Raw genomic sequence first — 13,327 nt, 5'->3', positions numbered from 1 at the left:
AAGTCAGCCTCAGCAACTTAGCAAGACCTTGTTTCAAAATTTTAAAATATCAATAAAAAAGGGCTGAGGATGTGGTTCAGTGGTTGGGCATCCTAGGTTCAATCCCTGGTATTAAAAAAAAAAAAGGGACATACACGAGGGTTGAGGATGTAGCTAAGTGGTTAACGAGTTAGTGCTTGCCTAGCATGTGAGGCCCTGGGTTCCATCCCTGGAAATGCAAAAAAAAAAAACCCAAAAAACAAAAAAAAAAAAACTTGATTAAGTTATACATGACTCTCCTTCACAGATATCATTGTATAAAAACAAAAGTTCCAAAATAATTGAATAGTGAATACTGGCTATTTTCCCAGCGTCAGCAGCTCTTTTGTTCTCTTGGAACCCTTTGCTTGAATACAGTGCCAACCAACACAACAGCCTGATGGGTCCCAGGAACAGTACTGAGTGAAAAAAGTCAGTCTGAAAGGTCATGCACTATAGGACATCCTTGACACCAGAAATCACAGAGCGAACAGCAGAGGAGCAGGTGCCAGGGCTGGGCAACAGGGTAGCTGTAAGCGCTGCACAGGGTGCTTTGTGATGATGGCACAGTCTGCCTCTCCACTCAGGAGTCCCACGAAGTCACACATGACCATACATCACACACAAGTGCATATAAAACTAATGAGGCCTAAATATCCCAGTGGTCTGCACCACATCAGATCCTGTGTTGAAAATGCCATGGTTATGCAAGATACCCATGTCAGCAAAGGTGGGGTGAAGGAAGCCAGAGATCTCTCTGTCCTTCTCTTCAGCTTCCTAGGAATATTAAGTATTTCAAAATAAGAAATTACTTAAGAAGAATGAAAGAACTTTGGAGGGTGTAGAGGAAAAGGGGGTGGGAGGGGGTGGGAATGGAAGAATGGTAGAATGAAACAGTATTACCCTATATATATGTATGATTACATGAATGGTGTGAATATACATTGTGTACAACCGTAGAAATGAAAAGTTGTACCCCATTTGTGTACAATGAATCAAAATGTGTCTGTAAAAATTAAAAAATTCAAAAAAATAAATTAAAAAAATACATACATAAAAAAAAAAGAAAAGAAATTATTTAAGCCAGGCATGATAGTGCACACCTGTAATCCCAGTGGCATGGGAGGATGACAGGAGGATTGCAAGTTCAAAGCCAGCCTCAGCAAAAGCAGGAGCTAAGCAACTCAGTGAGACCCTGCCTCTAAATAAAATACAAAATAGGGCTGGGGATGTAGCTCAGGGGATGGAGTGTCCCTGAGTTCAATCCCCGGTATCCCACCCTGAAAAATTATTTAAAAATAAACTGAGGGATGGGATTGTAGTTCAGTGGTAGAACCCTTGCCTAGCATGTGTAAGGCACTGGATTCAATTCTTAGCATCACGAATAAATTAATAAATAAAATAAAGGTTCACTGACAACCAAAAAAAATTTTTAAAGTAAAAAATATAAACAAACTAAATAAAAGGACTAGAATTTTCTTAGTGACAACTGTAAAGTTTATAAACTCCCATATACTGTACTCACATTAGCAAAGCCCTTACCCCTGGTTAAAGTCAATCAGAAAGGATAAAGGCAGTTTCACAAGACACTACATTAGCTTGCTACCTGAACCATAAGAGCTATAAGTTTGAGTGGCACAATGTGACAAGAGGCACCTCTTCACATCCTGAAGCATATCCACTGATGCCTGTGCCAAGAGGAATGAACTACCAATCAGAAGTGCCCACAGATGCAGACAGCTTAGCTCACGTTTCTACTTGTCCCTTACACTGCCCTCAATGCTTAGCACAGCCTTCATGGGGGAAACTTAAGGAACTAGGTAGAAAGAAAAAGGGAGCTATGGATTTAGAGTCGAAAGATTTCAAGCACACTTCTGCTCAAAACCCCTGCCTTAACATCAGCTCAGTCGCTGGTGGCTCCCAGCAGAATGTCCTCTGCACAGAGTCAGGGTACTCCTGTCACCCTCTCTAGACATGGAAGACAGCAAGCACACAAATCAGAGCCAAGCATGGAAAGAAGCAGTGACAGGCCTTCCTGAAGCACAAAGTGCAGGGTAAAGTTCAGATGGCTCTGGCCCTGGCTGGCTGCAGCTCATGCGGCCCGCCCACTCTTCTGTGTCTGTCTTCTCTAGCCGGCTCCTGGTCAATGCCTCCACTGAGCACACACCAGGTGCCTGACGCTGTGAGGGGCATGGGTTAGGGGTGATGGGTGAACGAGACACAGCGCCCCTTCATGGAGCTTACAGTGAAGAGGGACAGAGTCCAAAGAGCACCCTAAAGGGACAAGTCTGCTCTAGAGCAGTACCACAACAGATTAGAGAGGGACCTGAGAGCCAGATGGCAAGGTATTTCTGAGGAAGGGTCCCCCAAAAAGGACCATGTACCTACCCCTTCTTCCAACGGCTCATCTAGAACAAGAACCATCTTGAGCAGTGGTCCACACCGGTGGTTCTCAACCAAGGACCACTTTGCTGTTCAGGGGACATTTTACAACTGTACCACTGAGGCATCTAGTACTGCTGCACAACCCCACAAATGATGATGGTCAGTTGGAACCACGAACTACTGACCTACAGCCAATCAATGAGCACTTACTGAATACTCACCACATGGCACGTTCTCTGGTCAAATGCAGAATCTGGCACAGAACACACGTCTAAAATGTGACAAGTTGTGTGAAAATGGTTTCACTCTCAATGTCCTTCCCAGTGCAAAAAATGGAGGATGATATCACGGCCAGACTAAGGCCACTAAGCCTTCATCCACACACACTTAGCTTCACAGAACAAATCATGACTACAAAAGCATTGCCTTGGAAATTTTATTTCATGGCAAAAAAAGAAAAAGAGAGTGGCCTACCTGTAGAAACCCTGGTCTGAGAGTACCTCTTTTTCTTCAGAGGATGGAAGGGACAGACATCCTCTACCCTTCCAGAGAGGTCTGGTATACCCAGACTGGCCTAGAGGTCCTGCTTCCAAGGAGGTGAGGTTTACAGGGAAGGATCAGCACAACAGCATTTAGCAGTAGGTGAGGTCACAAATTTTCTCAAGATACTCATTAGCCTAAGGTAATAAAAATTATGGAACCTCCAGATTCAGTGGCACATGACTGTCATTCCAGCAGTTCGGGAGGCTGAGGCAGGAGGATCCCAAGTTCAAAGCCAGCGTCAACAACTCAGTGAGGCTCTGAGCAAATTAACAAGACCCTGTCTCAATATAAGAAATAAAAAAGGGCTGGTGATGTGGCTCAGTGGTTAAGCAATCCTGGGTTCAATCCCTGATACCAAAAAAAAAAAAAAAAGAACCAACTACTTGCTGAATAACAAGGAAACACGAGCTGAACCTACGCTTTAACAGGCCCTGCCTTCCTGACCCATTTCACTTTTGGTGGCTTTTTTCCACCAGGGACACTTTGAGAGGGCCTGTGCCTAGAGATTGTAAAAGCTTAGCTCAGAGCATCCACACCCGGCTGCTGCGGGTCCCCTGGGGGAATGAGTCACTTTAATCGCAGCGGGCTGAGATCTAATCAGCAAGCAAAAAGCCGCCAGAACAGGGTCACAGGCCGTTGCCTGAACGCACAGTCTCTGGATTCCGTGCCCAAAGCAAAAATCCACGCTACTTTGGAAAAGGCTGACCTACGCGCTCCATTACTAGAAAGACCGAGATGACATCATGCTGGGGAGGGGCGTCTTGGCCGGAAGCCCCTCGCATCCCGGCCCCGCATCCCGATCCCCACCCCGCGCCTGGTCTGAACCCCGCTGGCAACGCCCGGCCGGTCCGTCAGGCGTGGCACCTGCACCTCCCCGAGGCCAGGTTCTCCGACCCCCGCCCCGCTCGCGCCCGGGCCCCGCCGCCAGGTCTGCCCCCGGCCCGCGCCCCGCGGGCCCGCCGGGCACTCACAGTTGCGGATGTCCGAGATGAAGACCGCCAGGCCCCGCATCCCGTCCCCCTTGGACACGGCCGGCATCTTCGGGCCCCGGCAGCGGCCTGGGCGGCGGGCCCAGGGGCAGCGCGGCGCGCGGACTGGCAGGCGGCAGTCACGCCGAGGCGGCCGAGAGGCGGCGGACGCCGAGGAGCGCTGGAGCGCCGATCCGCCTCGCCGCAGCCGCCTCGGGCCCTGAGCGCCGCTCTCTGGGCCGCGCACGCGCACGCACGACGCACGCGCCGGCACGCACGCGCGCGACCACGGACGGCGGCAGAGCCGGCGCCGCAGGGAGGTGGCGTGCGCGCGTTCGCGGCGCGGGGGCGCGCACGCCCGAGCCGGCGCGCGGGGCGCGGCTGCCTCTGGTTCTCGCTCCGGCTGCAGTCGCTGGGGCTGCCCCCGAGCCTTGTCGAGCCGCCCTGGGTCGCACCCGGGGTGGAGACGGGCTTGTGCGTGCCGCGCTGCCGCACCGATGTGGACAGTGACGGGGACACCCGGCCGGGCGCGCCGGCGGCACCTGCCGCGGGACGGCCTGGAGCTTTCCGGCTGCGGGGAGTAGGGCCGAGGACGTACTGCTCCTCGTACCGCCTTCCCTTACAAGTGGGGAAACTGAGGTCCAAGGGACTGCCCCCCGCGGCGGCCGCTGTCCTGAGGCCAGACCCTCGAGGACCAGGCAGGCCTTTGCCACCGTTGCCTCGATGGACCTGCCGTGCAGAGGACCTCGTTGGTTGGGCCTTGGCCGGCACCGACCCCCAGGGACTCTGGAGAGCAGATGGCCCTGCCGGGTTCGCCTCTGTGATGCCAGATGGCTTTGGAGAGGAAGCTCTCTCCTCAGGAGTTTTCCTGGCCTTGTATCTGGAACTGACCCAGACCCACCAGTGAGACCTTTGTCCCCACCCTGGCTCACTTCCACAGTCCCACTGAGAGGTTAGGTCTGGGTAGAGCCTGGCCAGGAGGAGGAAGGGCAGGGCCTTTTCATTACCAAGCACCTCAGAAGGCCCCAGGACCCCTGGGGGAGAACAAGCTGGTGACCGGCTCAATCCCCTAAAGTCAGCCAAATTCACCACCCTCCAAGACAGGCATGGAGCCAAGCCAGGAGAAAGCTTCCAGAAGAAGGGGAGACTCGGGGTCCCCATCCTTGTACAGCCACCTCCTGGCAGAGGAAGCGAGCCAGGGAGGTTTCTCCTTCAGCATGCCCCTGCCATCTGAAGTCTTCCCAACCCTGAAAACATGCAGGGCCGATTCCAGACGCAAGGGCACTTGTACAGCATGTGAGCATGGTGGTCAGACAGCCCCACGAGCCTCTCAGCGGCATCCCACAACCTCCTACTCTGAAGACCCCTCCTCAGTGCTGACTCTGGGATTCCCACAATTGTCTTCCTGTCCACACAAGTGTGTCCAGGAGTTCCAGAAAGCCTGAAGGTGACCATACAAAAGACCCCCACCTCTGCCAGCACCTTCACCCTCACAGTCGTTCAAACCTGGAGCCTGAGTCCACTGGAGCCTCCCCCTGAGGAATAAGCCAGCTTCCATGGTGTACAGTGCTTTTCCTAAATTATCTGAGCTGGATATTTGTCACATTTTAGCATCAAGGTCACAGTTCTGTTCCCAATGGCAGGGTGGGGCTGATAGCCCTTTCCCTCATCATGGGCCATGGCCACTGGGTAGGAAGGGCTCTGCAGGCGCAAGATTTGTTCACATCATGAAGGAAAAGATCACAATATGGCTGAGCATTCCAAACAGGTGGCTCCTGCATGTTGGCTAAGCCTCAGCTCCTGTGCACCCCTGGACCTGCTCATTAGACCTCCTGTCAGATTTACAAACAGCCCAGTTTGTTCACACAATCTGTGATTTACAGTGAATTACAGACAATGACCCTTACAGAAAATTGGTGTTAGCCATCTAATCCAGGTATGACTGTGACCCTGAGCTTCACACCTGAGATCAGTTCTCAGACCTAATGGTTACCCCTGTAGTCATTAGGAATGACATGCCCAGGGAAGGTCAGACTCTGGGAGCAGAGCATTCCCTGCCAGGCACAATTTGCAGGCAAGAGGAATTCAAGAACCCAAGGTAGGCAAGTGGGTCCTACAAATGGAGCCAGAGCTGAGCACCAGTGGCCACACCTGTAACCCCAGCAACTCAGGAGGCTGACACAGGAGGATCTCAAGATAGAGGCCAGCCTCAACAATTTAGCTAGGCCCCGAACAATTTAGCAAGAATCTGTCATCTGTCTCAAAATAAAAATTTGTAAAAGGGCTGGGGATCTAGCCCAGCAGTAAAGCACCTCTGGGTTCCATCCCCAATATAAACACACACACACACACACACACACACACACACACACACATAATTTTTCCTAACAGTTCATCTTGGGACAGGAGCTGTCTAACTCTACATATCTCATTTCTCACACCTATAAAACTAAGGGAGCCCAGAGCCATATTCAGCTGGATTCAAGATAGTTGCAAAATAGCCACATTGAATGCAGTCTCTCCAGATGTCTTACAGGAGAGCTGGAGTGCTGGTGAGCAAGCATGGGGCCCAGGAAGCTGGCAGAGTAAACGGATAACCAGAGCACCTGACCCCCACTTCCTAAGAGCCTCCACACCCAGCCCCAGCCCTTGAGACCTGGGAACCAGGCTCCAGAGCCACTCCCTGAGCCCGGAAGACATGTCTCCTCCAGGACCACAGGAAGTCAAGTTCATGTCAGCAAAAGGCTAGAATACGTGGGATGGATTCCAAGAGTGCAGTCCCAGACAGTAGCTCTGTCCTGGGACACCCACCAGCCATCCGGGACAGCTAAGCCAACTCGGGCAGCAGAACATCCCTCATTGCTACACTGACAAAACACAGGTTAGTCATGCCCAGTGGTGCACACCTGTTAGCTCAGGGAGGCAGGAAGACAGCAAGAGCAAGGTCATCTTGAGCAACTCAGCAAGACCCTATCTCAAAAAAAAAAAAAAAATTAAGAAAAGATTTGAGATGCAGCTCACTGGTAGAGCACTCACCTGACATATGCAAGGTTCTGGGTTCTATCTCCAGTGCCAGAAAAAATAAGTGGTTGAAATGCCAAAAACTCCTAGACTTAATACAGAGAAAGGAATTCACAGCCTTCAAAGTTGAAACCTGCCTGGCCACTGCAATAAGACCCCCCTAGAAAGGCCTTGGAACTGTGTAATTACAGGGGCCACTGCCTTCCCAAGCTCTTGGGGGCTGTCCTCTGAGACCACAGGGGTGCAGCTCTCTGCTTTCAATGGAGAAGAGTGCTGAGATGACAGAGGATGAGGGGCAGGATTCATTAAGGTGGTCTGTCGGGCCCCCTGGGGACACAGAGCCCAGTGGCTTGAAGAAGGGGAACCAGGCACTCCTGAGCACAGAGAGGCCTCAAGATAACATGACAGCCAGATTATCAGTCAATCTCAGCAGAGACCTGCAGGTCAGAGGTAGCAGGACTCCAGGCTGCAGCTTGTGGGTTCCTGGGGACCTTGGTTGCCCACCAGTCCACTGCTCAGAGAGGAGGCTTAGGGGTCAGAGGACAGATGCCACTTGGACCTGGGGCTGTCACCCTGAGAACTGAGCTGGAATCAGTATGCTCAGTGGCAGCAGGAATTCCCCCTTGGCTTCCTGGCAGGGAGGAAGGACACAGGCAGGACTGGTCAAGTGCGTCCACCTGTGGCCCAGAGCTGCTGTGCCGGCTCCAGTCCCCAGCCTCAGTGGTTCTGACACAATAGTGCCGGTATGGCCAGGGCTTTGAGTCTTTAAGCACTCAAGGCAATTCTGGCGTGTGGTGCCAGTTGCCAGATCCTGGACTAACCCAGAGCCCAGCTCCCACCACCCTCAGACACACACACGGTGTGGGTGTGCCGTACACCCTCCACCCACCTCCCTGCCCTTTCTTTTGCAGGGAGCTGGGTCAGTTCAGGTCCACATGCTGGCTCCCAGATGTACAAGGTAGAAACCAAGTCACTCAGCAAGGGAACGATGAGAGGGGTTTACTCCTCCCTTTTGGAACACCCACTAGTCCACTGTGCCTGGCTAGTAGGGTGGCTCTGGATTCTGAGTTCAGGCAAATGACACACCTGTCCTTGCTGCAGACAGAGGAAAGGGGAAAAGAAAGAAAAACACTCCCCTTACTCAAATGCAATCCCACATCCCCTGGCCAGAATTTCATTTGCTGGGGAGACTGAACTGCGAGGAGGACTGGGAAATGCAGCCTTCAGGTGGCAGCCTCATGCCCGCTGAAGGGAGGAACAGAACCTAAGAAAGCATCAGCAGCACCCCACCACAAATGGGCAGAGAGTGACAGGAAGGCCGCTCTGCTCAGCAGGTACAGCGCCCCCGGAAACAGCTCTGAGTGCCACAGAGAGCTGCCTCCCTGCAGCTCAATTCCTGAGGACTTGGGTCATTGCACCATCCCATAGTCATTGCACCAAGAGGACCCGCTGAGCAGGAAATAGTCATACCCAGAGGACATGTGTGCCTAAGGCAGAGATGGCTGGCCAATTCCTCTCAGGGCCTCCCTCCCGGGATCACTGAACTGACCTCCCCTGTGGCCTCCCAGATGAAAATTACATTCTCTCGCCCCCTTCGCAGCTAGGCATTGCCGAGTGGCAACAGGATGTGAAGGAAAGCTGCATGTTTCTTGGGCTGCCATAACAAATACCACAGGCCAGGGCAGGCGTCCACTGTCCCAGGTTCTGGAGGCTGGAGGCGTCACAGGTCTGGTTCTCCTGAACCAGCTCTTCCCCAGCGTCCTCACGGGGTCCTTCTCTGTGCATGTCTGTGTCCCAATCTCCTATTATAAGGACACCATCCTTGGGATGAGGACCACCTTAGTGACCTCATCTGAACTAGTGAACTCACTTAGTGACCTCATCTGCCACAACCCTGTCTCCAAATAAGGACACATTCTGAGTTACCGGGGTAGGACTTTGAAATAGACACATTCTGAGATACTGGGGTAGGACTTTAAAATAGGAGTTTTCAGAGACACAATTTAGGCCATAATACAGACGATATGTGCACACATGGGGGCATGATTTTGAGTCCCCACCCTCTCCCTGTTCCCCCTACAGGGAGCTTTTTTTTTGGGGGGGTGTACTGGGGATTGAACTCAGGGGCACTCGACCACTGAGCCACATCAGCCCGATTTTGTATTTTATTTAGAGACAGGGTCTCACTGAATTGCTTAGTGCCTCATTTTTGCGGAGGCTGGCTTTGAACTTGTGATCCTCCTGCCTCAGCCTCCGAAGATGCTGGCATTACAGGCATGTGCTACTGTGCCTGGCAGAACCTGGTTTTGATAGCAGGAGCTCCATTTTGGACCATGAGGACAAGTACCAGCAGTCCATTGCCACAGGGCCTAGAGCAACTGGTATTTGTGCCAGTATAGTTGGGGGCTCTGTTCCACCCAGCCAAACCTAGATCCTGACTGCTACCAGGCCCGAGGATGCAAGAAGAGCCCCAAGAACAATGCAGGGCTGTGTCACTGATGTTCCAGGGCTCTGGCATGTCAGGCGTCCCTGTTTCCTATCTTATCATCAGTGCCACTCCACATCTGCTCCAGTCCCAACAACACCATCAACTATCAGGAAATGGTCACATGTCCCTCCCCCATCAGGGCCCAAAGCCACAGGACCAACGCAACTGGTGAAGGAGCCAGGAGAGGAGGTGAAGAGACAGCTCTGAAAATCCTACCTCTCCCTAGGAGACTGCCACTTCAGTCTGCACTTTTTCCTCAGAGCAGGGACCCATGATCTCCAGATGCCCCAAAACGCCTCAAGGCCAGGTCAGCCAGGCCTGAAGCCTGCTGTCCACCATCTCGTGGGTCTCAGTGGCTTGGGGCGTTTCAGAGCCAGTGTTTCATCTTGGGCCAGTATCCACCTCCCTCCTGTCCCCTATACAGGGTGCTCAGCCCTGGCTCCTTCTTCTATGGGCCAGCAGGGTGAGCTGATGACATGTCAATTTTAAGATGCTCCTGGGAAAAACAACTTTAGGAAAGAAAACATGCTGAGCATATCACTTTAGCCCTCTCAATACTGAGGAAGGAATTTCCTGGGGCTGCTCTGATAAGTGACACAAGCGGATGTGATAAACAACAGGAATGTATTCCTGCACAGTTCTGTCAGCTGAGCAGGGTCCTTCCGGAGGGTGTGGGGAGAGTCTGTGCTCCCTGCCTCCAACCTGTTTCCCTGGCACTCCTGGGCATGAAGCCAGTGACCCTTCTTCACCAGAGTCCTCGCGTGCCTTCTTACCTGTGTCTGTCTCAAATCTCCCTCTCCTTCCTCACCCAAGGACCCCAGTTACTGGATTTAGCGCCCACCCTAATCCAGGATAATCTCCTCCAAGATCCTTGTGTTGATTACATCCACAGACACCATTCTCAAATGAGGTCACATTCACAGGTACTGGGGGTTGGACTTGCATAATCTTATAGGGAGGAAACAGCATTCTATCCACACAGCTACCAAGAAACTCTGCCTCTTTGACCCTCATGCTACACATATATCCCTCCTTTAAAAAAAAATAAACTTTTTCAGTTGCAGATGGTATTGTAGACAATACCTTTATTTATTTTTATGTGGTGCTGAGGATTGAACCCAGTGCCTCACACATGCAAGGCAAGTGCTCTACCACTGAGACACAAAACCAGGCCCTCTCCTTTTGTTTTCAGGGTTTTTAAGTTGGTTTTGGGATATTGAGAAGCATCCGACCCATGGCAGATGCCTTGAAGCCCACAGATCCTTGCAAAGTGCAGACACAAAGTGTGGACCACATACTGCCACAGACGCCCACCCCAGGACTCTGCGCCTGCCTAGCTGCTGGCCACACACCTACCCGCAGCTGTCACTGGTCAAGGACAGCTGGGCCAGCATGGCCCACACATAGGACACAGGCAGAAAATCTGCTGTGCTGGCCCTGCAGCTCCATCTGGAAGCTTCCACTGCACGTGAATGTGCTTCCTCCTTCCTTCTTGCATGGATTTGCTTATCCTAGCACCTAGAGAGGATATTTCTGTTCACAAGTTGGGGAGGACTCTGCAGTAGGGAATCCTATGTCTATCTCCCTGGACTTCTGTCCTCTAAATTGGAGTGTCTCAAGGCCCAGGAGTGACAGGACACAAACAACAGAAGTGGTCTGTGTCCTGCCCTCCAGATGACCCAGACCAAGGCCTTTGGAGTCACAGGGCTGTCACTATTGGGAAGGGATTTGCCTGTGCTGACTTGGCAAAAGAGAAACAGCCCAGGGCCACCTGAAAGACTGGGGACCCCACCTTGGCCCCCTCAGGACACTGGGCAGTCACAAACCCTGCCCCAGAGGCCCAACAGCCACCAAGCACCTCCAGTGCCAGTGACTTCAGTGTGTCAGCCATGACCTGGCTCCCGTGACAACTCAGGGATACCCTGAGGCTGTCCCTAAGGGGCAGGCTCAGACTGAGGACCTCAACTGGCCAAGAGCACTAGGGTGGGATGACCCCACAGCAGGAACAGGAGGGCCAGCCCTGGTCCAGCAGCCCTGAGTCTGGACTTTGGCCAAGGCAGTACATTCTGAGGGTGGGGAATGGGGCTGAGGGCTGGCTTGCTGTCTGGGAAAGGCGGTTCAATAGTTAGGATTTGGGTTAAATAATTAGGGTTGCAGTTACTGAGTTATAAATTCAAAATCCAACTTTTTTATTTCCTTCTTTTTCTTTGGGTATTGGGGATTGAACTCTGGGGACCACACATGCTAAGTAAGTGCCTTACCACTGAGTTACACCCCCAGTCCTTTTTTATTTTATTTTAGTAAGACAGGGTCTTGCTAAATTGCCCAGATTTGCCTTGAACTTGTGATCCACCTGCCTCATCAAAAATAATTTCTTAACCAGGAGCAGACCTGTAATCCCAGTGACTCAGTAGGCTCAGAAAGAATCATCACAGGTTTGAGACCAGCCTGAACAACTTTTGAAGACCCTCTCCCAAAATATAAAAATATATATTAAAGGTCCAATTCCCAGTTATTTACACACACACACACACACACACACACACACACAAATTCTTTACCTACATTTAATTTTACAAACCTTGTTATTCCCTCTATAAGTCCAGAAGGCTTTGTGGTCCTTTTTTTCCATTACTGGCTCAATATTGCCCATGCTTTTTATTTTTAAGGCAGGGTCTAAATTGGTGAGGCTGGCCTTGATTGAACTTGCCATCCTTCTGAGTCAGGCTCCTGAGTCCCTGGGATTACAGGAGTGCACCACTGCACCTGGAAACACTTTGTAGTCTTTTTTTTTTTTTTAAGTTGCAGATGGACATGATAACTTTTTTTACTTATTTTTATGTGATGCTGAGGATCAAACCCATGTGCTAGGCAAGCACACTACCACTAAACTACAATCTCAACCCCTTTATAGTCATTTTTTTTAAAAATATTTTTTAGTTTTAAACGGATCTTTTATTTTATTTACTTATATGTGGTGCTGATATCGAACCCAGGGCCTCACACGTGCCAGGCAAGCACTCTACCACTGAGCCACAACTCCAACCCTATAGTCATTTTTAAGGAGCCTCTGGATGACATTTGATCTATTTACAAATTCAGTTAATTAAGCATTTTCAACATTTCAAACTGAATTTATAAGCTAAATATCCTTTTTACTTGGTTAAGGTTGTCTGAATTGACAACAAAACCTGAGGAATCTCAAGGACTCAAACAGATTAAAATCCCCGGAGTGCTCTACCAAACATGTTCCAGTTTAGTTATTGGAGTCCCCATAGACCTGGTTGGGTCACCCGTCACAATATGCCCATCCAGGTGAAGAGAAGTGAGTAAGGGCAGGAGGGATCTTTAATCAGTATGACCACATTGGGAAAAACATATAGGGGTACAGAGACCAAAGGTCTTTGAGGTTTTATAGAAAAAGGCAAGGGTGGTGGGGGGCTTGCATGGCAGGGGGTTTGCCTTGCTAGCAGAGTAGGTCATTTGGTCAGGTCATGGTCTGGTTGATCGTTATCTCAGAATTGGTTCTGTGAAACACTGGGAAGGCCGTCATCCCTGGAAAGGATGGTTTTCTTCCCCTCCTAAGACAATTGCTCTTGCTTAGGGGGCCAGTCTCAGTTCCAGTACTGGGCAATTGTTCCCACCTAGGGAGCAACCATGGGATGATCTGTTCTCTAAGGTTCCAAGTATTTGGGGTTAGTTTCCATTTCTTGTCATAAAGATGCTTATCAATCAGACCTGGGGTTCCTGGAATTCAAGATAACCACAGAAGAAAGTGGCTCAGAAGGAAGAAAAGTTGGACAAATGGAGTCAGAGAAGGGCACATGGGGACAGGCCAGTGAACATGTTCCTTTAGCAGTGCTCAACCCAGAAATGCTGATGCTCTGCCTCATTCCATAGCTTC

General features: G+C 51.0%; 1 protein-coding gene across 2 annotated transcripts in view; it reads right to left on the bottom strand.

Moving 5' to 3' along the window:
- The window catches only part of Ap2a2 (adaptor related protein complex 2 subunit alpha 2), a 66,107-nt gene extending 61,948 nt beyond the window's left edge, over window positions 1-4,159 (bottom strand). For both annotated transcript variants that reach the window (XM_047517049.1, XM_047517050.1), the window contains exon 1: window positions 3,918-4,159. In XM_047517049.1, coding sequence (XP_047373005.1) covers window positions 3,918-3,984 — 67 coding nt within the window. In that variant the 5' untranslated portion in view covers window positions 3,985-4,159. The remainder of the gene's footprint in view (window positions 1-3,917) is intronic.
- Window positions 4,160-13,327: the final 9,168 nt, after the last annotated feature.

This window comes from Sciurus carolinensis, chromosome 11 (genome assembly GCF_902686445.1).
Source record: "Sciurus carolinensis chromosome 11, mSciCar1.2, whole genome shotgun sequence".
NCBI lineage: Eukaryota > Metazoa > Chordata > Mammalia > Rodentia > Sciuridae > Sciurus > Sciurus carolinensis.
The sequence above is the reverse complement of the archived record's forward strand: the minus strand, read 5'-3'. Positions and strand labels throughout refer to the sequence as shown.